The sequence below is a fragment of the Mauremys mutica genome, chromosome 9 (assembly GCF_020497125.1).
Source record: "Mauremys mutica isolate MM-2020 ecotype Southern chromosome 9, ASM2049712v1, whole genome shotgun sequence".
Classification (NCBI taxonomy): domain Eukaryota; kingdom Metazoa; phylum Chordata; order Testudines; family Geoemydidae; genus Mauremys; species Mauremys mutica.
The window spans coordinates 25,789,881-25,815,863 of record NC_059080.1 but is presented as its reverse complement, the minus strand read 5'-3'; the positions used below and the strand labels follow the sequence as shown (position 1 = coordinate 25,815,863).

Genomic DNA, 25,983 nt, shown 5'->3' with positions numbered 1-25,983 from the left:
GGGTCTGAGAGGTAGAAACTGCTTCCAAACTTCTAGCAGATTGTTTAAGTCAGGAGGAGATCTTGCTCAATGCCTAGGAGTGCTCTGCGTCTCCACATCCACAGAGGTGGCCTCTTCACCATTCTCCAACAGGAGACTGGGCCTTCAGTTTTGAGGTCAGGAAGAATACAAGCCTCACTGTCAATTAACTTCCTCTATCCTACCAAACAGGCCAACAGTTCCCTCTTCTCATGTTACAGTCTCCCAACTTTTAACACCTTCCCTACCCTTCAGGGACAATCTCTGAGCTAGGCTAGGAAAGCTCTGCTTCAGTAGCTCGGCCAGCTCTCTTCTTCCCTAGCAATTTGCTATACTAAAAACTCTAGTAGCTTTGAGGGAGAGGATAGTGTATTCCACTGCTGTTTGCTACTGTAGGGCCCACCCTGGAGCTGGTGCTTTCAACATTCCCACTGTGGGATCCCCCCGAAAGGCCCTTCATCACTGAAGGCTGCACTCAGCACGGAGCTAACACTATTCCTTTGGTTGGCCTGAGCATGCAGAAAAGCAGCTGATGTTGGTCTTGTGGAAACTGAACTGGTCTTTGAGGCAAGTCTGTTGTCACTTTGTCTTTGGAAGGAGCGTTTATGAACAAAGACTAGAGGCCTAATATTCCAGCCATCTACAGCAACTACTCCAAGAAGTCTAATCTACAAATGGAGAGCAGCATGAATAATTTCCATTGTTACTCAGCCACTCTGAAGCCAATGGCAAGGAGCTGGCATTGCTACAGCAGGGGCAACGGGGTGACACCCACATATAAAATGCTCCTGCACCAGGGGACCCCTCCATGAAGAGGGAACCTGCCACAGCTGAGTCCACCTCCAGCCAACCTACCTGGAACTTGAGCCGCTCAAGTAGCTGTTGCTCATGCTCAGTTAGAGAGTCCTCCAGCTTCTTCTCTGCTGCTTCTTTCTGCTGCAGTTGGCTAAGCAGGTACAGAACCTACAGGCAAATTAACACAGCATAGATGAAAAGGATGCAGACAGTGACAAAAAAGACGGTTACTCACCGTAGTAACTGTTGTTCTTCGAGATGTGTTGCTCCTATCCATTCCAGTTAGGTGTGCGCGCCGCGCGTGCACGGCTCTTCGGAAGATTTTTACCCTAGCAACTCTGGCGGGCCGGCTGGGCGCCCCCTGGAGTGGCGCCGCTATAGCGCAGGATATATACCCCAGCCGGCCCGTCTGCTCCTCAGTTCCTTCTTGCCGGCTACTCCGACAGTGGGGAAGGAGGGCGGGTCTGGAATGGATAGGAGCAACACATCTCGAAGAACAACAGTTACTACGGTGAGTAACCGTCTTTTCTTCTTCGAGTGATTGCTCCTATGCATTCCAGTTAGGTGATTCCCAAGCCTTACGTAGGCGGTGGGGTCGGAGTTAGATGTTGCAGAACGCAACCGCTAAGCCAGAGGCTGCAACAGCTCTGGACTCCCCGGACCAATGAGGCAAAGGTGTGGACCGAGGACCAGATAGGTGTACAACACATCCCCCGAAAGGGAATGTGAGCCAGGAAGGCAGCTGAGAAGCGTGAGCCCTGGCGGAATGTGCAGCAAGGTGGCTCTATGGCACATGGGCCGAAACAGAAGAGGTGCAGATGCACAACGTCATTGAAGATGAAATCCTCTAGGAGGAGACAGGTATGCCCTTCGTCCGGTATGCCGGTACGATGAAGGTTTTGGGGGCGTTACGAGAGGGCTCAGTCCGCTAGATATAGATTGCGGACGCCCTGCAGATGTCGAAGGAGGGCAACCGTTGCTCTCCTTGCACAGAGAGTGGCTTCGGAAAGAAGACCGGAAGGAAGATATCCTGGTGGATATAAAAGGCCGACACCTCCTTAGGGAGGCAGGTCAGAGGTGGTAATAACTGCCCTTGTCCTTGAGGAACACAGTATACCTTGGGCCTATTGTGAGAGTCTGAAGCTCGGAGACTCGTGTGGCCGCAGGAAAGACTACAGGAAACTGCCTTGCAGGACAGTTATATCAATGAGCATGTTGACATTGGCTCGAATAGGGCAGTCATAAAACTGGGTAGAACCAGATTGAAGAGCCAGGTTTATGGCGGGGCTCCACTGGGGGGGGGGGGGGGGGGGGGGGTGTATAAACGCTCCAAGCCCTGAGGAACCAGATGGAATGGAGCGGGATCTCGGCGGGAGAAACATTGCGCGTTTCGGAGCAGCATGAGAAACGCTTCCACTCGGCCAGATACTTTAACCGAATGGACGATTTTCTACCACCCCGGAGAATCCCGTAGAACCGAGGCTGAACAACGTAACTCGGATCGGTTTAGCCACGCAGGAGTCCTGCTGTGAGGTGCAGGGATTACAAGACCGGGTGGTGAAGGTTGTCGTGATTCCGCGTCATGGGGTCTGTGCCAAGAGGGTTGCTACCGACAGGTGTAGCAACATGGTGTGCCAGTGCTGCCCAGGTTACACTGGAGCGAACCCGATCAGGGGCGCTCTGTCCCTGCGGAGTTTGAGCAGGACCTTGTGAACCAGCGGGGACAGTGGACAGCGTACGGCAGATGGCTGATCCATGGCCTCAGGAAAATCCTCCAAGACCGAGCCTGGGGAGAGGCCTTGGAACGAGGAGAATTTCTCTCTCTCTTTCCGTTCTCGCGAAAGCGAGGAAGGCTATGCGGGGAAAGACCCACTTCTGGAAAACGGAATAGATAAAGACGGGAGGAAACCACCACTTGTGAGACAGGAAGGATCTGCTGAGACGATCCGCCAGCTGAATCGCCTGGTACACAAGGCAGACTGCTCTCAGCTCTCGGACATTGATGTGTAAGGCCAGCTCTTGCGCTGACCGAAGGCCTTGAGTGCGAAACTACACCAGGTGCGCACCCAGCCGAGAGATGGGCTGTCTGTCATGAGGGACCCCGAGGGGTGAATGAAACAGCATCCCCGGATACACCGGGGAGGACGCCGACTCCCGGTCGAGGGAGCCTAGGCTGCTCGGGGGAAACGAGACGACCACGAGTATGCCATCTCTGCCCAGGTGGCACCCCCAGGTGAGCCACGATTGGAGTGAACAGAGGCAAAGCCTAGTATGTTTAGTTGCAAACGTGTAGACAGCCATGTGACTCAGGAAACCGAGGCAAGAGCGAGCCCAAGTTGGCGGGAAGGTCCGTAGACCTTGTACAATTGTTACCCTCGCCTGAAACCAAGGCTGAGGAAAGCAGGCTCTGGCGAGTCTGGAGTCCAGGACGGCCCCAATGAATTCCCTTCCCTATATGGGAATCAGAGTGGATTTTACTATTGATCATCAGGCCTAGACACAGGAATAGGTTCGTGTCGATGCCCACATGACTGGTACTTTGGGCCCGGGGGTTCTTCGAATGAGCCACTCGTCTAGACACGGAGAACGTGTATCAGACGGTGGCGAAGAAAGGCGGCGACTACAGCCATGCACCTTGAATACCCCTGGGCTGTATAGAGGCCAACCGCGAGGGCCCTATACTGGGAATAACGATGGTAGGCCCCAAACCGAGGGTACCTTCTGTGTGGAAGAGAAATGGCAACGTGAAAAACACGCGCCCTTCATATCGAGGGCGGCGTACCAGTCTCCGGGATCCCAGGATGGGATGATGGTCGCCCTGGGTACCATGCGGAACTCATCTGCATCGTGACTTGTTGAGTTCCTGCAGGCCTAGGATAGGTCTGAGACCTCCCTTTGCTTAGGGGAATAGGCTTTGCCCTTAGGTACCTCCTGTATAGCTCCGATGAGGAGGAGCGTCCGCACCTCTTGGCAGAGGAATCGCTCGTGAGAGGGGTCCTTAGGAGGGGCGAGGATGGGTAGGCTTTTGCTCCATTGGTGGTCAGAAGGACCCTAATTCTGGCTCCTTTGGGGTGCGGATTGATGGCCACGACCGTGTAAGCCACGCCCGCTGGCCATGTCCTGACCTTGTCAAGGCGCAGGGTAAGAGCGGAGGTTGGGGACGGAAACGTCGGCGCTGAATTACCGGCATGTGTATGCCGAGAGAGAGAGAGAGAGAGAGAGAGAGAGAGAGAGAGAGAGAGAGCGCGAGAGAGCGCGCGCGCGCAAAGTGACCCTGCTGCCCTTTAGGTTCTGCAGCCTAGGGCCAGTGTTGTCAGAGAACAGGCCTGTGCCACTGAAGGGCAAGATCTGTATAGCGTGCCGCAGCTGCGAGGGAAGGCTCGATAAATGGAGCCCTGAAACGCGCCGCGTGGCAACACCCGAGGCCAGAGTCATGGCAGCGGAGTCAGCTGCGTCCAACGAGGCCTGGAGGGAAGCTCTCTCCAGCTCCGTCCTTTGCTGCAGGAGGGCATCGAACTCTTGACGGGAGTTCCGAAGAACCGACTCTGTAAATTTGCCCACCGCCACCCACAGTAGCAGATAAGCAGGGCTTGCTGGTTCGCTACACGAAGTTGCAGAGCCCCCTCCGGGTACATCTTATGGCCCAGTAAGACCACACGCCCAGCCTCTTTGGATTTAAGGGCTGGTCGCATTTTGATTAGAGGAGGGCCGAAGGTGTATGTTCCTGCCCTCGCCTCATCTGGGGAGGAGGAAGAAGAAAGGCCCGGGACAAGCGGGTCCTGTGTGGGCTCGAGCTCCTGGACAACCTCCTGATCCGGTGGGATCTGGGAGCCCGGTGCCGAACCGGGACGACTAATTGTCACCTCTGGCACCCAGAGCTCGGAGGGAACGGAGCGAGATGGGATCACCGGTACGCCTCTGGCGTAGTAGTACACCCACGGCGTCCAGAATGCCCACTGATAGGTCTCCTGGAAGACTCTGGAGGGCACATCGGAAAACAGAGTGCTACGCATATGAAGTGTCCGCACGGGACGACACTGATACGTGGCTGGATGGCCCTGGAGGAGCTGAAAGCTCTTGGTAGAGTCTCCGTCTGTAACTGACGTCGCTCGATGCGGCACCGGGGATCGGTACCGGTAGACAGACCGTTACCGAGAACGGGACCTGCCACCGAAGCTGTGCCGGGCGGTCGACCGAGGGTGCGAGGCTCGATGATCAGGAGTGGCTACGAGCGTCCCGGTGCCTGGGGCTTGATCGGAGCTGAGTGTCCCGGACCGGCGAACGGGATGCTGACCGGTGCCGCGAGCACTACTAGTACCAACATGGAGAACGGTGCCGAGACCTAGATTGGTGACGGGACCGAGAACATCTGCGGGACCGCGACTCTGAATGGTGCCGCTGTGCGGTGCCGAGGTAGGGTGGTCTGATCAAGGCAGGCTTGCCCATCGACTATGTAACCCCCACCGGCAGTGCCGGGGGCTGAGGCAGCGTAGATGCTGTCGTTGCAATCAGCCCCCTCGCTGTGGACACTGTCTCCGGCGTGGAGGGAATAGTGAGCTCGACCATAGCTGGCACCCTGGATGCAGCTTCATAGCGAGCTCGACGACGGTCCGTACCGGGGAGCTTTCCGGCACCGGACTCGACGGCTCTTGCCTGGCCGGAGCTAACGGTGTGGATACTGTCGGTGCCGCAGCAGACATCGGTGCCGGGCGATCCGACAGAGCATAGCGCTCGGCTGCGGAGCAGGCGGCTCAGACGCAGCTTCATAGTGAGCTCGACCACGGTCCGTACCGGGGAGCTTTCCGGCACCGGACTCGACGGCTCTTGCCTGGCCAGAGCTAACGGTGTGGATACTGTCGGTGCCGCGGCAGACATCGGTGCCGGGCGATCCGGCTGAACATCGCGCTCGACTGCGGAGCAGGCGGCTCGGGCGCAGCTTCATAGTGAGCTCGACCACGGTCCATACCGGGGAGCTTTCCGGCACCTGACTCGACGGCTCTTGCCTGGCCGGAGCTAACGGTGTGGATACTGTCGGTGCCGCGGCAGACATCGGTGCCGGGCAATCCGGCTGAACATCGCGCTCGACTGCGGAGCAGGCGGCTCGGGCGCAGCTTCATAGTGAGCTCGACCACGGTCCATACCGGGGAGCTTTCCGGCACCTGACTCGACGGCTGTTGCCTGGCCGGAGTGAAAGGTGCGGATATTGTCGGTGCCGCGGCAGACATCGGTGCCGGGCAATCCGACTGAGCATAGCGCTCGGCTGCGGAGCAGGCGGGTCGGACGCAGCTTCCGGGCGAGCTCGACCACGGTGCGTACCGGGGAGCTTTCCAGCACTGGACTCGACGGCTCTTGCCTGGCCGGAGTAACTCTTCATCCTCCAGGAGAGAGGTCCATGCCGAGGGTACGTCGGAGTCAGTGACGGTGGTGCCAGGAGGCCTTGGCGGCACCGGCGGTCCGGTGCCGAGGGAGCGCGCCGTGAAAACTAACTAGCGCTCGGCGCCGAGAGCGGAGGAGCAAGAGCTGCCTCCCTCAGGAGCTGTTTAAAACGAAAGCCCCGCTCCCCTTTGTTCACGGATTAAGGGCCTCACAAATGCGGCACTTATCTGTGAGGTAAGATCCCTCGAGGCACTTAGGAGAAGATCTCTTGTCGGCAGCGGCTTGTGGCCGGCCGAGCATTAGAAAACCCTGTGGACCGGGCATTGGACCCGGCCCCGGGTGAGGGGAAGGGGATAAACCCCAACCCCTGTAAAATAAATACACTATACTATTCTACAAACAAACAGAGTTAACTACAACTATAAACAGAACGAGAGAAAACTACAAGTAGCTAGGGAAGTGGAGGTCAGCTGAGCTGTGCTCCACTGTTCCAATGGCCGTCATGGGCGGAAAGAAGGAACTGAGGAGCGGACGGGCCGGCTGGGGTATATATCCTGCGCTATAGCGGCGCCACTCCAGGGGGCGCCCAGCCGGCCCGCCGGAGTTGCTAGGGTAAAAATCTTCCAAAGAGCCGTGCACGCACGGCACGCACACCTAACTGGAATGCATAGGAGCAATCACTCGAAGAAGAACATGCTTTTAAGGGATAAACCCCTAAAGGCATGCCTGGCAGTCTTAACATTCTCAGTAGAGCTGGAGGTTTGGGGGCAGGTGAAGAGATGGTGTGGTGGGCAATCTCTAGTAGGCAGACAGGTTAGAGAGACAAGTAAGCTAGTTCTTTGCCATCCACAGCATGAGAGTAGTCTGGACCCACCTGAAAACAACACCTTGTGTTCAGATGCAGCAAGTTTGTGCCTTTGAATGGAACTGAATAAAATGGTTCTGTTTTTACTTCAGCAAGATCATTTAGCACCATTAAAACTTTAGAAATGGAAATCAGAAGACAGATGAGGGAGACTTCCTAGGGGGTAATTATATCAGGTCTCCAGCCAGAGGCCAATAAAGCTTCATGAAAATAGGTTTGGGTTTGTTTTGGGATTTTTGTTTTTTTTTTTTGTTTTTTTTCACGACAGGTTGCAAACTGATTTTAATTTAACCCTTTTTCTCTTAAGGAAAGAGGCACTTGGATCTAGGATCATGCCCTTAACTCTTCTTCATGGGCAGACCTTTAGGAACCTTTTTGCAGAGCAGCTCCAAGGCTTATGTTTAACCCCAAGGAAGCAATGCAGTGTTAATCATGGTACTCCTTCACCCCTGGGTTTTACCTTTTCCTGATGTTGCTGCTCCTGCATCACCAACTGACTTTGGAGCTCAGCCTCTATATCTGCTACCTGGTTTCGCTCTTCAAGCAACATTTTCTGTAAGTCTGCGCAGTTAGCTTTGCTCTGTTCCAGGCTGCTGTGAAGTTTGCTTTCCTCCACTTTGGAGGAAACCAGCTGAAAGACATCAGTAAGGAGACCATTGAGGAAAATGGGTGCCACTCTCCACAGCCTATGAGTGGGACTGGACATTAGCAACAAGGGTCCTCGAGTCAAATTTAAAGCTAGACACACCTGAAATCCATCATCAAGTACCCCTTCACACACACACTTTACTATGGAAACAGACAGAATAGGCAGCACTGACAAGTTACTAGAATGACTCCATCATTGTCTATTACCTTTGTTTCTGCATTTTGGCATGCCATGGTCTCCCTGGTCTTCAGATCTCTCTTGATCCCACTTACCTCATTTGTCTCCAGTCTTCTTGGACTTGACATCTACTTTTCCTGCCTTGGAGTTTTTAACTCTCTCCTTGATCCTCTACAAGTCTGGTTTCCTCCTCCTCCACTCCATTTATGCTTCCTTTATGAGTGGCCTCTTCTGTTACCCCTCAAAGTTACCCACCACATAGAAAGACAATGATTCCTTGCCTAACCTTTACAGATTGCTTTTCATTGCTGACTACTCCTTCAGGGACTCTTTCTGCTGTTTTCCCTTCCTCCCTTGCACTCAGAGTACCCCCAGAGATTTGTCCTCTGCCCTCTCTGCCCCTAGACAAACTCATCTGCTCACAAAGATCTGATTAGTGTCTCCAGGCCAGTGCCTCCAAGATTTACGTGTGTGTGTGCACGCGCGCACCTACCTTTCCTCCTGGGTGTTTCGATGCCAATTTAAAGCCATCTTGTCAGAGACTGAACAAGTTCTTCCCCACCTCCCAACCGTAGACATTGCTAATAAATTCCTCTTTCTCCACAACCCATCCTTCCAGTTTCTGGAAGTCCCAATCAGCCTTTGATCGTATCATACCTTTACTAATCCAACTTGCTCCTTTCTGGCTCTCTTTACACACTTCGTCCCTCACTCTTAACCTTCCAAAACTCTGCAGCAGAAAGTTACATGGCTCACTTGTAGCTATGACCATGGTCAGCTCTTCCCTGAACACCATCATGGGCTCCCCCATACCTCCTGTGTCAGATTCAAGTTCTTACTTTTCAAGGATGGCATCTCCCTGCCAAGCTATTTGTCAAGGATGCATCCTGTGTGTCTTCCTGCCCCTGCCCCCCACACTTGCCTCCATGCTACTCCCCAGGCCAGGAATCTTATTCTGACCCGATCCAGCATGCCTCGTCCCTCTCTTTCGGCTGCCCAAACAACCCACTTCAAGGAGACCAACTATTGTTAAAACAACCATCTATGTAACCTTCAAAATGAATGCACTATTCACCCAATCAGCTATTGATCTTTTTATGACCCTGGTCACAACCCCTTCCCCTGTCACGTATCACCACATTTGTTACTTCCTTCTATTCTTGTCTAACCTGAGATTATGAGCTCTTTGAGGCAAATATGTTTATGGTTATAGCTAATAAATACAGTGCAGCAATCCTAAGCAGATGGGTGTGCCACAATGCAGAAAGAATGTACCTCTCCAATCAGGTATTTCAGGGCACACTTTGCCTCTAGAATAGTTGCAATAGTTTCCCAGCGTTGCTTCACCCGGTCTCCATTGTCGGCATCCAATAGCTTCTGCTGCAGATCTGCTATCTGGGCACTCCTTTGGAAAAAAACAAACAAACACGTATTTGAGCTCAGGGAAAAGAATTTGGAGTAGTTCTTGGATAACACTAATGTCATATTCCCAAAACATTACACTACGGAAAGCAGCGTCAGTAAGTTGATTGTTTGCACGGTGGTGGGGTCTGCTGCAAAGCTGCACTGGTGGCTCAGCTGCAAATTCATTCTCCTGAATCTGTACCAAGCCACTGCTTCAGCATCATGCAAGTAGGTGCTGTGCTACCATCTTTCAGATAAGCAAAATGGACACACATCTCTCTTGCATAAATAGTGTTCATAGCCCCAGTATCTTGGAAATTCTCACTTGATAGCTATACTCTCTCTGAAACTACACAGAACAGGTCAGCTGTATTTGCTATTCTTCATTTCTCCCAGGTCTCACAGAATGGCTGCAATGGTGAAAGCGTAGGGTACCTTGGGATGATGGCGCTATAGAAATGAGAGCTAATTCTGCCTGTTAGAAGCTTCATGACATTCTCTTACCTGAGCTCCATCTCTGTTTCCAGGCTTTCTATCTGCTTTGTGATAGAATGGTCTATTTCTGAAGCCTGCACGTCTGCGATTGAGTATGTACGTCTCTGAAGAGAATGCAGCAAGACACAATATGAAATAATTTGAGGTTGGGGAGGCAGGAGGGGAGTGAGAACAACCTAGTGCTTGAGCAGGGGTGGGCAAACTACGGCCCACAGGCCACGTCCAGACCATCAGAACTTTTAATTCGGCCCTCAAGCTCCTGCCGGGGAGCAGGGGTCGGGGGCTTTCTGCACGGCTCCCAGAAATAGCAGCATGTCCCCCCTCTGGCTCCTCCGTGTAGGAGCGGCCAGGGGGCTCCAAGCGCCACCCCCCTGCAACTCCCATTGGCCGGGAACTGCAGCCAATGGGAGCTGCAGAGGCAGTGCCCGCGTAGGAGCAGGGGAGAGGGGGGGAATGCCACTGCTTCCAGGAGCTGAGGGAGAGGCACCAGACGTGCCTCCGTGTAGGAGACAGAGGGGGGACATGCTGCTGCTTCAGGTAAGCGCCGTGCAGAGCCTGCACCCCTGAGCCTCTTCCCCAACCCCCTGCCCCAGCCTTGATCCCCCTCCCGCCCTCTAAACCCCTTGGTCTCAGCACAGAGCACCCTCCTGCACCCCAAGCCTCTTTCCCCAGGCCCACCCCAGAGGTCGCACCCCCAGCTAGAACTCCCTCCCTGGCCAGCCCAGAGCCCCACGCCCCCATCCCCTGAACTCATTTCTGGCCCCATCCCAGAGCCCACCCCCCCAGCTGGAGCCTCACCCCCTCCCGCACCTCAACTCCCAATTTCATGAGCATTCATGGCCCACCATACAATTTCTATACCAAATGTGGTCCTCAGGCCAAAAAAAAGTTTCCCCACCCCTGTGCTTGAGTCTGAGTTTTAGTTTAGACATCTAAACACTGAAGAGAGGGATTGCATTACCAGGAAAGATGTTTACAAGTAGTTTGAAACCCCACCCTCCTTCCCAATTGAACAAGGGGTTGTACACGAAACCTTTGATGGGGCTGTGGCCCACTCTCATGACACTGATGCCAGACTAATTGCTTTAGGGACTAGAACCATGAGGAACCAGATCCCCGCTACCTCTTGTGCTACAACCACCTCTTCATTGCTATTCCTTTCATCAGCCAGGGGACTGTGGAAACATTAATCTACTCTTCATAGGACTTCACAGACTCAAAATGGAGAACAAGTGTAGCTGTAAGGGGACAGAGTGAGTTTAGCTCTCAGCTATGTCTCCCTGTGTGTCACTCACCCGAAGTTTTGGAGGTGGAGTCTCCCCAGCTTCCCTCTTTTCTCTAAGCTGAAGGAGTTCCTGGGCCAAGATTTTTCTATCCTCCAGAAGGTCAGAGAGGTGGCGCCGGGCCTCTTCGGTACTAACCAGAACCTCCACTTCATTTGCAAGCCAGCTCTGGAGAAAGACAGGATAGAGATGATAAACCAGGAGTGGGCAAACTACGGCCCGCATCTGACCCACCCGCTGTTTTAATCTGGCTCTTGAGCTCCCACTGGGGAGCGGGGTCAGGGGCCACTCTGTGCAGCTCCCGGAAGCAGCAGCATGTGCCCCCTCTGTGTCCTATGCATTGGGCAGCCAGGGGGCTCCACTCCACGCCCCAAGCGCTGCCACCGCAGCTCCCATTGGCCGGGAACCACGGCCACTGGGAGTGGCAGGGGTAACACCTGCGGACAGGGCAGTGCGCAGCAGAGCTGCCTGGCCACACCTCCATGTAGGAGCTGGAGCAGGGACATGCTGCTGCTTCCGAAAGCTGCTTGAGGTAAGTGCCATCCCCCCCCACCCCAACCCCCCGCCCTGATCCCCCTCCCTCCGAACCCCTCGGTCCCAGCCCGGAGCCCCCTCCTACACCCCCAAACCCTTCATCACTAGCCCCACCCCAGAGCCTGCACCCCAAGCTGGAGCCCTCACCCCACCCTGCACTCCCTCCGCCCCAGCACAGAGCCCCCTCCCACACCCTTAATTCCTTATTTCTTGCCCCTCCCTGGAGCCTATACCCCCAGCCAGAGCCCTCACCCACTCCTGCACCCCAACCCCAATTTCGTTAGCATTCATGGCCCGCCATACACTTTCTATACCCAGATGTGGTCCTTGAGCCAAAAAGTTTGCCCACCCCTGTAATAAACTCTGCTGGACATCGCAACAGTGGGACTTCAGTCACCCACTTCCTCCTCTGAACTCTCCTCCATATCTAGGGGCAAATAAACTATGTTGCCTCTATTTACTCCTATACAGGACAGGAAATTCCATGGCCTTTCCCTGTTTTCCACCCATCTAACCCAGCCTCCATCAGTGAGCTAGTCAGGCAACCTTTGTGCTAGCTCACTATTCAAAGGGGTGCATCAGGCAGTGCACCACCATGCTGACACCCACTTTTACTCGAGCAGCAGCTCCTTCCATTCCGCGGTTTTGGCTCTCTTTCCGTTTATCCACTACTTCACGCTGTTTCTGTAGAGCATCTTTCAAGCGCTTGTTAGCAGCTGCTGCCTGCAAAAAACCCCACCACACATACAATTATTTCCCCTCCCTGCATCTCTAGCACAGTGGAAACTGTTGGGCTGCTTAGCTTAATGTGATTCACAGCTCTGGGTACAGGACTCCATGCTGCTGAAAGCCAGTCAGGAAGCATCTGCACAATGACATGCTAACCGAAAACACTGCTGCTTTTAGCTTTAGCTGTAGAGTAGTATATCTACATTTATAAGAATCCATTCTTCCTTCACTGAACACTTGTAGAGCAGATACAGATGGCATGTCCCTGCACGCAGGGCAGTATTAAGCATGAAGGAAACAGCTGCCTGATCTGCTTTTGGAATTATTGATGTCAATAGCCTCTGGAGGAGCATACCCTTTAACTAGGGTCTTAGCCATATTACAAGCCTCTTGGTTCACCTTTAGAATGCACTTTTACTATTGAGTCTATATGCTGAGTACATTATTTCCTGTGATTCTGCAGCTACGTTGTCTCCAGAATACACCCACTGCAGTTGTGTACCAGAACCGAAGCTCTCATTTTAAAAGCATTTTTGTGTCAAAGCATTTCTGCTTCTGGACCTTATGGTTGAAGAAAACCTTCAAGAAGTGGACCCAGAGTAAACTGATGCAGTGCTGTCTTCTCATGTCTGCAAACAGCCTGACACAAGCTCTGCACAGTGTTAACTGCACCCACTCATGCCAATGCGAAGTCTGAAGCCTAATGTCAATACTTTAAACACTAGCGATCTCATTGGTGATCATTTTAGCAGATACAGCTACTGTGCTTATCCATCATTGTTGGAACAGATGGTAGAATCGAGGGCAGGCAGTGCAATCAAGAGTTACTGGGTTTGGGAAGGAGACAGTGAGAATTAAGAGGCAGAGTCCCAAAATTTTTCCAAGGGGGAGAGAAAAAAAGGCACAATGCACCCCCTCTGAACTGACATCCTCAATTCATCTCCAAACCCCCAAACTATTCCCCTGAATATCAAGAGTTTGATCTGTCCCCTGCCAAAACTCCAGTCATGTCTTCCAGACCTTGGGGGAGTGATCAGGAGTCCCGAGCAGATGTTCGCTTCTTACCTCTTCTGTTTTGCGCCTGAGGATATTGGCCTGATTTTTGAAGTCTCGTTCTAGCTTAAGCAGCTCATATTGCCTCTTGCGATCCTGAAGAGAAACAAAGTAGGCAGGTCAAAAAGTTGCAAGTCATATAAAGACTTATTTTACAGTGCACTTGTTTAGTCCAGGGGGAGCTGAAACAAACATCCTATGTGCTCTATGACAAACACTGATCACTGTAAGCTTGAGCTGACTTAAAATTCAAGTGGCCCCTGTTGCTCTAGAATATGGTCTCCTACATCCTCCGGTGCTAGAACTATTCTGCTCACAACACTTTGAGACAAGGACACACGAAGACTCAAGAGGCACAGAAGCCCCATTAGACCTGAATGCCACAACCTGATTTGATTACATTAACTACTGCAATAGTAACAGCTTTAACACCCTTGAAAGGGCAGATGCCTCCTACTTCTATTTTGTGGTAAAGATACCCCTAGGTACTAATGTGGTGTTATTTTTTACTTCTGATTTAGATCTGAGTGGTGATCACTCTGCTGGCAGATCAAGGAACCTCAGACATAAGCAAATCGTCAATCTGTCCTTGACACACACAACTGGTGAAAGGTGGCAGCCTGCCACTCAGGTACATATGGAACAAGAAGCTTTTTGACCTATTGGTTTGTTATTTTCAAGGCACTGTAGAGATGTTATGTTTTCAGATGTTTATTTGTAAGTGGAGCCAGCCCCTTAGGTAAGTTAACTCATGACCAGCAGTGACTGTCCAGGTGATTAATGGCTCACTTACCCGTTCTTTCAGCTGGATCACTTCCTTGTCCTTCTGCTGCTTCCACTGTCTAAATTTCTCAGCATCCTCTTTCATTTGGCGCATCAGCTGTACCCGCTGATTTTTCATTTCCTGCAGGAAAAAGTTAATCCAATACTTACACTTCGGATAGTTTTTTCAAGTACTCTTGACAAGAGGACATATTACAAAAACTTTGCCCACCCGCAGCACCAGCCTTGTGAGGATGTCAGTGCTTGAGACTAATGATTTCATCCTGGTAACCCCCATTTAAAGGCGTAGGGAACCAACTCAATTTTACAGACACGGAAACTAAGTTACAACAAAGTCAAGTGACATGCCCAAGGCTTGGACTGAATGAGTAGTATGGCCAGATTTAACTCCCAGGCCTATGCTTATACCATAAGAGCCTCCTATCCACGCCATCATTAGCAGCACTAGTCACAGAACTACAATTACATGAGTCTTGTAATACAAGGTGATGCCAACCCAATAAAATGGAAGCTTTCACTGTCTTCTGGCTGGAAGTTGCTCCATTAGATGGAGCTCAGAGGCTGCATATGGCAGTGTTAATTACCCGAATCTCCTGGTTCAGTTTGGAGACTGTGTGCTCTGTAGATTCTTTCAGCTTCAAGAGTTTTGACTGTTCGTTCAATTTCTTCTTTAGCTCATTCATTTGCCCTTCCAACTCCTGGAGTCTTTTCCTCCGTCGTTCACTCAGCCTGCAAAGAATCACCCTATAAATATATGCCTAGTAGTGCTGTTCTCCAGGAATAGACTCCCCTTCTCCTTACTGTGAAAACAGACCCAGAATTGCTGTCTCTCACTCACCCCAGGGTCTGACCATTTTATACAGCAGTTCCCTTCAGGTGAATGAGAGCCCACATAACTTCTCAATTAACCTCTTAACACTAAGTAGTATTCAGCAATGAGTATAAGTCATGCTATACCAGTGCAACAATAAATCCACTCACAATCTGGTTCTATGGCTGCAGCATTGCACCCAGTTCAAAAGTGAAGCTTGTAACTAGTTATATCCATAGCAGCATCTCTAGTCAGCCCTCCTCTCCCATCATGGAGCCCTGCAGCCCAGGACACGACCCCTCTCAGTGACCATTAATGCAGGAATTTCACTGACACTGGAATCATCACTGAGGGGCTGTGTCCGGCCATAGCCCAGGGCAGGCAACTTGTGCAGGAGAGGGGCTGACACACACAGCTCACTGGCTCATAGCCCAGAATGACAACAGTAGACAATTGGGTAAAGCAGCTCCCCAGAGGGACTTCAGCCTGCAGTTCCCACTGTATCCAGACCTTTGCCTCCAAGCCCGAAGCTAGAACCCAGATCAAAATAGTACTTCTGTTTATCTGAATGCCTGGTTATCCAAAAGTTTCAGCTGTTCCCCAAGCCATTTGCAAAAACAGGAGTATACTCTAATTCTATTCTTATCACTAGCCTCTTTAATCAGCAGACGGCAAAGCGCTTTAAAAGATAGATAAGTCTGACAAGTCCTTCCCAACAAATCAAATCAAGTATGCATTATTCTTATTTTACTGATGGGAAACAGACACTGAAAAGGGAGAGAACTACCCAAGATCAGAGTCTGTAGCAGGGCTAAGAAGGATTCTTTGACTCCCTGTTCTGGGCGTTCAGTCTCAAGGGCCTCCCCTTCCTCATCTCAACTCCTAGCAGGATGCACTAGGTCAGAATAGAGTCTCTACAAGAGAAACTGAAAATTTACTCATTCAGAGTTGAGGGTATTTCCCCCTCACACTTTATGCCAGTCTGTAGGGTAAAAACCTGATACAGCTGGCCCCTTTCTAGTGCCAAACATGAACCCTCCCACAGCCTCAAAACATACTCATTGTCTCAATTAAGTAGTTACGGTCATGGGCAGCAGGTTTGTAGAAATTTTGGTAGTGCCCAGAACCCGCCCCCGCCCAAACTCTGCCCCCCACCTGCCCAAGGCTCTGAGAGGGATTTTGGGTGGGGCAGGAGGTCTGGGGTGCAAGAGGGGCGCAAGAGGGGCGCAGGGTGCAGGTGGTGGGAGGGAGTTTGGGAAAGGGAGGGAGTGTGGAGGGAAGGGGTGCAGGCTCTGGGAGGGAGTTTGGGAAAGGGAGGGGGTGCAGGGGTGGGGCTGGGTTTGGGGTGTGGGAGGGGGCTCAGGGCTATGGCAGAGCATTGGGGTGTGGGGGTGAGGATGAGGGGTTCATGCTGCAGAAGGGGGCTCAGGGTTGGGGCAGATGGTTAGGGTGTGGGGGGGGGGATGAGATCTCTGGCTGGGGCTGGAGATGAGGGGTCTGGGGTGCTGGAGGGGCTCAGGGCTAGGGTTGAGGGTGTGGTGAGGGGGTGAAAGCTCTGGCTGGGGTGGGGCAGGGCTGGGGATGAGTTTGGGGTGCAGGTAGGCTGCTCCAGGACAGGGGCCAGAGAGGAGGACGACGACTCTCCCCAGCCCTTTCCCTGCCAGCAGCAGCGAGCTCTGGGGAAGGAGCCCCCCTTTCCCGTCCCCCCAGCAGCACACTCACCCCCACCACTGTCACTGCAGGTGCTCCTAGGGCCTCTCTCAGGTCCAGGAATCTCCCTCACCTCCCCCGTGGTGGGTGCCAGGGGATGCTGCGTGTGCCTCCTCCCCTGCTGTTGCCCCTGACTGTAGCCTCACTGGGGGAATGGGGCTGCCTCCTTGCCCAGCATGGGGCAGGAGTGGTGACTGTGGGTGAGGGGGGGAGGCGGCTGTGCTGGTGGGAAGGGTCTGAGGTGGAAGGGCAGGCTCAGAGTCAGTCTGCCCTGGCAGTCGATTTGGGGGGGGGGCACTAGGACCCTGCGGCAGCAGTTGCTGCAGGGAGGCAGCACTGAGCTACACAGAAGAGGCAGGGACGCTCTGCTCCCTCCGGGGCCTGGGGACGTGCACAGGGCCAGCAAGGGGGGACCGGGGCAGACACTCAGGAGGCGTGTGGGGGCTGGGCCGGGCCCCTGGGCTCTGAATATTGCTGGTGCCCAGGCACCATGTGGGTATAAAGCTTGCCGCCCATGGTTAAGGCTGGACAAAAGATTCCCCAGAGCCCTCATTATCTGGCAAGGGTGTGAATGCAATTCCCTAGGTTGGTTCACTATGTAGTGTGGTGATAAAAACTACACCCAGCACCTGAAGTGTGCTGAGGTAGCAGATTTATCACCTGGGACATTAGTCATGGAGCAGACAAGCCCATTCATTGCAACAGTTTGGAATTTAGGATTTGATGTTTTATTCCAGTAGTCAGTATGTGCAGCAATGGCCAACAGGGCTTTACTTGCCAGGCCAAGTGCCACTGATTAGAGAAATGAGCATCTACTGGAACCAATCTACTTGGCCTTTCTAGCCAGCCTTACTTTGCTTGGTTAACATCCTTCTTTGCAGTGTGAAGTGCAAGGATCAGCTCTTCCTTTTCTTTTTGCAGGTTGCTCACCTCCAACTCCAGGCCCTTGATATTAGTCTAGAAAGGAGACAGGAGCAGAGAGCTTCAGGTTACAAGTCTTGAAATCCCAACAGCTAGGGACAAGGCTAAGTAAGGCCTTGGGGAGCCATGTTTCCTTTCGATAGGTTGGACAACTGCACTGTTGTCAGAGGGCTCAGAAGATCTCTCCATGCAGCAGTTGTAGGAGCCAGATCACTATATACCTGCAGTTAGCCTTTTAGTCTAGCAGTCATGTTTTGATCAATAAGTCAGGTGGGTTAAAAAATGATGGAATCCAGCACTTATAGGAGAGAGGAAGCCAGTTCAATGGCAGCAGTGACTGAGTTCTGATGTGGCACTGCTTAGCCTCCATGGAAGTGCAATTCTGAGGAGTGAGTTGGAAGACTGGGATTACATGGAACAGTCAGTGGCCAGTCTCCTGATCAGAAGAAGCAAGGACTGTCTGCTCAGTAGAACCACGTGCAGACATTTAGGCACCATAGTTCTGCCACCTGTGGGCACCTACAGCTAGACGACTACCATTCCAGAAATAGCCTCTGTCACAGGACTCGGCCCTCTCATACCACACCTCAAGGCAATATGAAGTTCTTACTATGAGAGCCATCAAGGGAATGCTCGTGTCCTGATGAATCCCTTCCCCCACTAGCGTTCCAAACCCACACATATGGGGTGAAGAGGAGGACAACACTGGACAGATATTTCCATGGGCCTTCCTGGAAAGGAGCGTTTACCTGGTATTGGGACTGAATGGGCTCCAGCTGGCTGTCATTCTGGGTCATTTTCTTGGCCAAGGCCTCTTTTAGAGCCAGGGCTTTATTTAATTCTATCAGTGCTTTGGACATCTCTGCCTGGCGGAGAGCATGCTGAGCGGTGAAAGCATCTGGGGATCTCTTGATGTCCTGGCTGGTTTCTGCTTGCTGGAATATAGTCACAATTATTAGCCAAAAGAAGCCAATTCAAAGAAGCTCTTCAGTGCTTGCACTGGCAGTTTGAACATAGTTAGCAGAACATTTGAATACTACTGAAGTAAGCAACAGTATTTATATAAAATGTTTAGAATTTTTTTTTTTAACATAACTTTATAATTTTAAAGGAGAAAATAAAAAAAAATAGGAAAGCGTACAGCAAAGGAGGAAGGATGGATAGTAAGAAGTAACTAAGTGCCAAACACATGGGATTAGGGACCAGGAAAGATCTCATTCACTCAGTAATTGTGAATATTTATATAGTCAAAATCTGCAGTATATCAGACCCCCCACTACTTACAGCATCAGATTCTTGCTCAGAGTTTGCCATCTCAGCAACAACTTCCATGGATGCTGCCATACAGGCAGCACTTTCATCCTGTGTAGGGCAAACAGAGCACTTCAATGTACAGCAGTGAAAAGAAGTGCAGTTAACAAGGGCTCCTTGCTGTCCATTTAGAGCAGCAAAGGCTTCTCTAGACTCTGTGCTCTGATATGAAAAAACTCCTCTTTCTCGGAAGAGAAGGCCACAGGCATCCCATTTTAACAGCAGCAGTGAATGCTTCTTCTGAACTGAGTCTCAATTGACTAGGAAAAGTTACTCCCTATCAGACATTTCCTGAACTACACAGAATTGGCAGCCAGTTCCTTATGGGGTGGTTGTAGCTTTGAGAGACATCTAGGAAGGGGAATATGGAAGAGTCATATTAGACAAGGACATGGAAATTTTCAGACAATTCCAGCTCCCTCCAATAGGACCATTTAATAGAAATATAGAAGCTAAATCCCTGAACTTACAAGAGTTGTTTTTGCGCCCTGCGTTACCCAGTCTTTGGACTGTAAATTTGTGCAATAGTCTCACTTCACAGCATTCTTCTGAGGATCCTCATTTACTCTGGCGTGAGCAGCTATCTGAGCATAAAATGGTCATTTTGTGGCTTTGAAGTTTCAACAGTAAGTCTATATTAAAGTAACTTGCCAAAAGCCATTTCACAGCCACACACCTGTGCAGAGAGCTTATTTAGCAGGGCTCTAAAGAAACAGCTACCTAGCAGACTGGCACCATACCACTGGGTTCCTCTCAGTAGGAAGCTCATTTGGCACAGGGATCTTCCCATTTTCTAGGTCAGTTCTTACCTGCAACTGGACTATCACTTGCTGCAGATTACGAATCACTTCTATGTTCTCTTTGAGCTCCTGATCCTCCAGAGTCTCTACCAGCTTCTGCAGATCAAGTTTGCACCTGAAAAATTCAGACATGCAACTGAGTCCACGGGTTTTGCTTGGCAATTGCATGTCTGACCCTCAATAGATAGGGTATTGCCAACATACTGTTCACCCTCCCTGCATACAGATGGACTTTGGAATAACAAATGCAGAGCCAATCAACAAAATGAGCAGTGTTGCAGGGCACTTCTGCAGCACATGAAACTGGATGGGACTTACGCAGCATGCTGCCGGAGTTCCTCGAGTTTGGCATTCATCTTATCATTTTCTTGTTCTGTCTAAGAAAAGAAAAAAGTCAATTAGATACTGAATTATAGAAGGAGAAACAAGAAACATTGCTATAAAGAAGATAGCTAGCTGCTTCATCATTCTGCCGTTAAGGTGACTTGCATAGTGATTCGATTCGGGTTTCTGCACAATCAGGGGAAGGTTAGTTCCCTTTAAATGAAAGTTTGGACTTTTCTCCAAAGCCCACAAAAGAGCAGGTCTTAGGTGGTTTTGGCATCCAAGACACGTTTTGACTTATTTAACCCTGGAATCGCAAAGTTTGGCAGTACAACCGCTGCGGGCAAATAGCCTCCAAACGGTCAAGACATACAGAGCTACAGTGACTGATGGGAGAACGAACAGGAATATAACACTGAATACCAACTTTGAGTGATGCATTTTCAGAGCAAAATATTCCAATTCTAGTACATTTGAGTTAAAACCTGCAGGCTTCAGAACCAGATGCATTCTATAGCCTAACATCATATTGCTACTGGACATTTTAATATGTTCCCTTCAAATTCAGCTTTAGTCCTCCAGAGTTAGATGCTCCTGAATAGCATTAGAACACTTAGTGGTCCGCTTCCAACAGGTAGGAAACAGTAAATGTGTAGCTAAAAGCTCTTCACATAGAAGTTTAGCCTTACCAGAATGATTCTCTCCAACATCTGGGCTGTCTGACCAGCTGCCTCACTCAGACCTCGGCTCAACTTTTCATTTTCCTCCGTCAGGGACTGGTTCTTCTCCATGAGGGACTGCAGATTCTCTGATGGCTTCATACTAATTAAGACAAGTATTTATTATTTTAATGGCAATGAGGTGTTTACTGTTACAGACTGACAATATCCTGAATGAACTTTATTGAATTAAATTAAACCTTATTGAATTGGGGTTAATACCTGTGGGATACATTGTATAGGAAATGAAAGTGTTTATGTATTATGAGAGATTTTATGGAACTTCTTTAGCAGGAAGACAAAGATTACTGCAATCTTTGGAAAGTATGAAGATGTTCAAAGGTCTCTGTGGAACAATATGTTTGAAATGGATTTTCTTAGGAAGTACTTGAGGTGAAGGGAATGCAAGTTCTACCCCTCTAGATCCAACCTTTGAAGACACGCTTCGGGGGGGGGGGGGGGGGGGGGGGGGGGGGCCCCCAAGAGAAAAGAGAGAGAGACCCCCCCACTGTATTCTAAATTACCTGCTTCTGAAAACTCCAGCTCAGAAACTCCTGGATTATAAAGGGTGGCCTAAACATGTCATGAGGGTACTTGTTCTCAGTTAAAGCAGTTATGAACTGGCAACTATAAGGAAGCCCCAGAGGGGTGTTGAAAGACTCTTCTTGCCAAAATACATGTTGGGCCTAGTCTACACAACACAGTTAGGTTGAGGCAAAGCAGTTTATGTCAACCTAGTTGTGCATGTGCCTACACTTAAAATTGGTCTCCCACCATTGTAAGAACCCCCAATAGGCCAACATAGTAACACCAGCTCCCTGACCAGCATAAAGCGACAATCAATGTGCTTAGATCAACACAGTGCAAGTGTAGACGCTGCATTATTTATGTCAAACACTAAAATGTCCTCTAGCAGCTGTCCCACAATGCTCCACACTGACTTCTTTAGTCATCGTGAACCCACTACCAAGGAGTCAGAGATCTGGAAGTCCCCAATCCCCTTTAAAGCCCTGTAAATTTTTGAAATTCCTTTTCCTGACTGCCGGGCTTGGCGATCACACCTAGCAGCTCTCCATTGTTGAGAGCAACTCTCCAGTTGACCATGTCGGCTACGTGCTCCAGATGCACTCGTGCCTGGAGTAGACAGGAGATATTGGATATCCTAGGCCTGTGGGAAGAAGAGGCTGTGCAAGCACAGTTATGGACTCAGGGGATGCAGGAGAAGAGGTATGACAGGAACCAGCAGGAGTGATGTGTGAGAAGCCAAGGAGCAGTGGCAGGCATACCAGAAGGCCAATGATCAATCTGGTGCCAAGCCACAGACCTGCTGCTTTTCTGAAAAGCTGCATGCCATATTGATGGAGACCACCACCACTCCCCACAGTACCGGAGATACCTCTGAGGGGCCCACGTCACAGGTCCCTGTCATGAACAATGAGGAGGTGGTGGATGAAGAGGAGTATGGGGGACAGGCCACCAGGGAACCCAGCTGCGCAGCAAGCCAGGATCTGGGTTTTTTGTTTTGATTCCACCACAGTCCAACATAGGCTAGCCTGATACAGGGGAAGGAACCATTATTTTCCAATTACAAGGCTGACACCCTCAAAGTAGCAGGACACAGTCTTTTCATGAATTTATTCATAGTAGAATAGGTAGTGGTACAACCAAAAAAAGGAGGTAGAGTTGCTATCTGCTTTTCATTCCCCTCCAGGATTATGCGGGGGCATGCAGAGCAGTTTATGTATGTACATAGGGATGGCCCTTGAATCTTCCTGAACGATCCTGATGAAACTTTCATGGGAGTACTCTGCCAAAGATTTCTAGGGAGAGCTGCCTTATTTCTTCCTCCACAATAGGACACTTTCCCAGGCCACTCAACGATAACTTCAGACAACACTACTGCATAGTATGTCGGTCTTGGCGGCTTCAGGACAGGAGCAGCAGCTGTGTTCTCTGCCTTTGTTACCCTCAGCAGTGAGATGCTAGCTAAAGTCACCATCTGTGGAAAATGGTGCCAGTATTCAGTGCCATTGCCCTATGCTACTAGAATCATGCAACAGAGCAATTCCCTCCTCATTTCCACATCCTCCGGCAGGCCATACTGACCATGGCTGGTGATAGGACTGGAACCATTCACAAGCAATCCCAAGCAGAAGTGAGAATGTAGTGCTTATAACTTTAGGGGAGCAAGGAGAGCGAGATCAACATTTTAAGTTTTGCTTTCTGTAGCAAACATGCTGATAATGGTACCTCTGTTTGCATCTTCAGCTGCTGCCATTGTGGCCTTCAAAGTTTCCCACTCCACACCTGTGGAATGCCTGAGCCAGATAAGGAGGAAAAAGAACAGGACTCAGGCTGACATGTTCAATGAGATCCTGCAAACTTGTGCTGCATCAGACTGTGAGCACAAAGCCTGGAAGATGAATGTTGTGGACATTCTGGAGAAGGAAAGAGCGGAGAGGAGAAAGGCCCAGGAGTCCCAGCAGGAAGAGAGGGAGATGCATCAGGACATACTAGGGTTTCTCAGGCAGAACACAGGTGCTGCACACTGGTGAACATACATGTTCAACAATTCTGTGCTTCCCTCCCTCTGCAGCCCATTGAGAACTCAATATGCACCCCTTCAATATTCCACCTAGCATCAGTGGTTGCTGCACTACTTCTTCCATTCCACCCCAGGGAACATTAATGACAATCACAGCTTCACATTCACCAACTGTGACTTTCATGGGTCGGTGTACATATGTAGCCGAAATGGACATGAACAGCCTTTCCCCTTCAAAAGTTCTGTTCTCTTAATTTATTAAGTTTTTAATGTACTTGTTTTTGTTACACAACTCATACGATCATTCACAAACAAAATTAATAGGTGCATTGTCAAGGTTATATTCCTAGATGAACAGCAACCATCACATGATTTTTACCAGGGCACAAAAGAACAGGGACAGCCCATAAAACCATACCCTACTCTGGCTCTCTGTTAAAAACAGTCTTCAAAACCTCTGAGTCATATAGCGTTGCAGTGAGCTCTTCTAATAGCCCATATATCTGGTTGCTCAAATTCAGCAGACAGCTGCTCCACCTCTTCGCTCCACCATAGCAGAAACTTTTCCGACTTTGCTTCACATATTATGCAGGACACAGCAGGACACTATTGGGATATTTCTCACTGAGGTCCAATCTTATGAGTAAACAATGCCTGTGACCCTTCAAATGACCAAAAGCCCATTCAACTGCTATTCTGCACCTTCTGAGCTGGTAGATTATTCATTCCTTAGTGCTGTCGAGATGGCCGGTGTATGACTTCATGAGCAAGGAGAGAACATTGAATTCGTTCTCACTATGTTCCACAGCAATCTGTCCTCCAAGGAAATGTCATGTTCCCTCACATTCAGTTTTTCTTGTGGCTCTGCAAATACTCCAAGATCACATACCCTGTTCTCGCAACACTCATGACAATAGTGCTGAGCTGTGCAGGTTCCATGTTTCTGTCAGAGATGGCAGACAGCGAGGAGGGTCACAGGTTTTTGACAAAAGTCACAAAAAGTATGGGATGCAGATAGTTGCAAACTGGTATGTTGACCCCATGCTCCCTGTCACTCCTGTGTGACTTGTTTCGGACCCATCATGCATCTTCCCAAAAGACATTGCGTTGAACGGTGGCAAGTTATGCAACAGGATACCTACCCATGGAGCACTGCACTCTGCATCAGTACACTTACCAGGTGTGCTTACGCACACCATTGACACAAGCAGCCAAGTAACCATGCACACAAGCAATGTAGTAACTGCAGCAGCTGTGTGAGTCAACATAAGTTTGTAATGTAGGCATGACCTTAAGCTTACCAAAACCTCTATTAGCATATGTAGTAGGTTCTTTTGTTTTTAAAATAGGTTCTCTCCCTAATGCTTTTTATCTTAAGAATAAAGTAGGCTTGCTTAAAAAGAATCTTGTAGTCACATATCTGTGGCAATCATTCTGGTATCAGTCGCTCAAGAGAAAGCAAGTAGGTCTGTTTAAGCAGACTGTCTTTGCTGGGAAATGAAGGCAGGAAACTGTACAACCTGGAAATACCCTAGTCAGAAGGGTGAGAGAGAGACACATCTCCACCTGAGAGAGGCAACAGCTGGAAGCCTGGCACCCCTGCTGAGATGCAGGTGCAGTCACCCTGAACTGTGACAGAAAATTGAAGAGAGATAAAATTCCTGTACTGAGAAACTTACAGTCTAGGAAAACGGCAAAGTAATCTTTGCTTACTTGTAATTTACAGTTTGGGTGATGGATTGAGAAACTATACGGCAGAAGTGTACTCTAGGAAGGAGGAAGTATAAGGAATTTTATCCTATGTCTGAGAAATACATGGTCAGTAAAATGCTACCCTTCAATTTAAAAAGCAGGGTCAGATGCCTGCTCAGGGAAGTTTTATGGGTAACCCCAGCAGCTGCCTGTCAAACAAGGCCAACTACAGCTCAACTGCAACTTTACTAAAGTTTTGGAGTGAGATTTAAGTTCTCTGTACATTTCAGAGCCACCCGGGGCGGGGGGAGAGAGTGGGGCAATTTGCCGCTGGGGCCCCCCACGAGAATTTTTCAGGGCCCCTGGAGCAGGGTCCTTCACTTGCTCCAGGGGCCCCAGAAAAAACTCTTGTGGGGCCCAGGCCCCCGGAGCTTCTTCCGCTCCAGGTCTTCGGCGGTGGCGGGGTCCTTCCGCTCCGGGGCAGAAGGACCCCCTGCCGCCGAATTACCGCTGAAGCGGGACCTGCCGCCGAAGTCCCGGGTCTTCAGCGGTAATTCGGCGGCGGGGGGCCCCCACGGCAGGGTCTTCGGGGCACTTCGGCGGCGGGTCTCGGAGCGGAAGGACCCCCTGCCACCAAATTACTGCCGAAGTGGGGGCCCCCCCACTGCCGAAGACCCCAGGCCCCCTGAATCCTCTGGGCAGCCCTGGCACATTTCTCAACAGAACTATGACAAACACGGGCTGGATCAGATTAAGAGAAGGAAATAACTGGAAAAACCCAAATCCTGAATTTAAGACCTTCAAGCGCTATAAAAGTTAAATAGTTACAGTATCACATAGACAAGCAGATACTATTTAGGCAGCATCACTGTGGCGGACGTTAAATTGAAAAATGGCACTTTCAATGCACTCTCTAAAACAGACCCATACATGCATCATTTCCTCCCTTGATTTGCTAGTGTTTGCTTTTTAAGCTAGAGAGGAAGTAA

At 50.4% G+C, this 25,983-nt stretch overlaps 1 protein-coding gene across 2 annotated transcripts in view; it reads right to left on the bottom strand.

The window, feature by feature from the left end:
- The window catches only part of KIF4A (kinesin family member 4A), a 45,477-nt gene that overhangs the window by 4,993 nt on the left and 14,501 nt on the right, over positions 1 to 25,983 (bottom strand). For both annotated transcript variants that reach the window (XM_045029441.1, XM_045029442.1), the window contains exons 12-26: positions 20,728 to 20,860; positions 20,033 to 20,091; positions 19,724 to 19,829; positions 18,888 to 18,965; positions 18,353 to 18,538; positions 17,536 to 17,639; positions 14,746 to 14,890; positions 14,172 to 14,282; positions 13,391 to 13,474; positions 12,206 to 12,319; positions 11,075 to 11,230; positions 9,789 to 9,883; positions 9,156 to 9,285; positions 7,515 to 7,685; positions 874 to 981 (exon numbers count right to left, since the gene is read on the bottom strand). In XM_045029441.1, the coding sequence (XP_044885376.1) occupies positions 874 to 981; positions 7,515 to 7,685; positions 9,156 to 9,285; positions 9,789 to 9,883; positions 11,075 to 11,230; positions 12,206 to 12,319; positions 13,391 to 13,474; positions 14,172 to 14,282; positions 14,746 to 14,890; positions 17,536 to 17,639; positions 18,353 to 18,538; positions 18,888 to 18,965; positions 19,724 to 19,829; positions 20,033 to 20,091; positions 20,728 to 20,860 (1,780 nt within the window). The remainder of the gene's footprint in view (positions 1 to 873; positions 982 to 7,514; positions 7,686 to 9,155; positions 9,286 to 9,788; positions 9,884 to 11,074; positions 11,231 to 12,205; positions 12,320 to 13,390; positions 13,475 to 14,171; positions 14,283 to 14,745; positions 14,891 to 17,535; positions 17,640 to 18,352; positions 18,539 to 18,887; positions 18,966 to 19,723; positions 19,830 to 20,032; positions 20,092 to 20,727; positions 20,861 to 25,983) is intronic.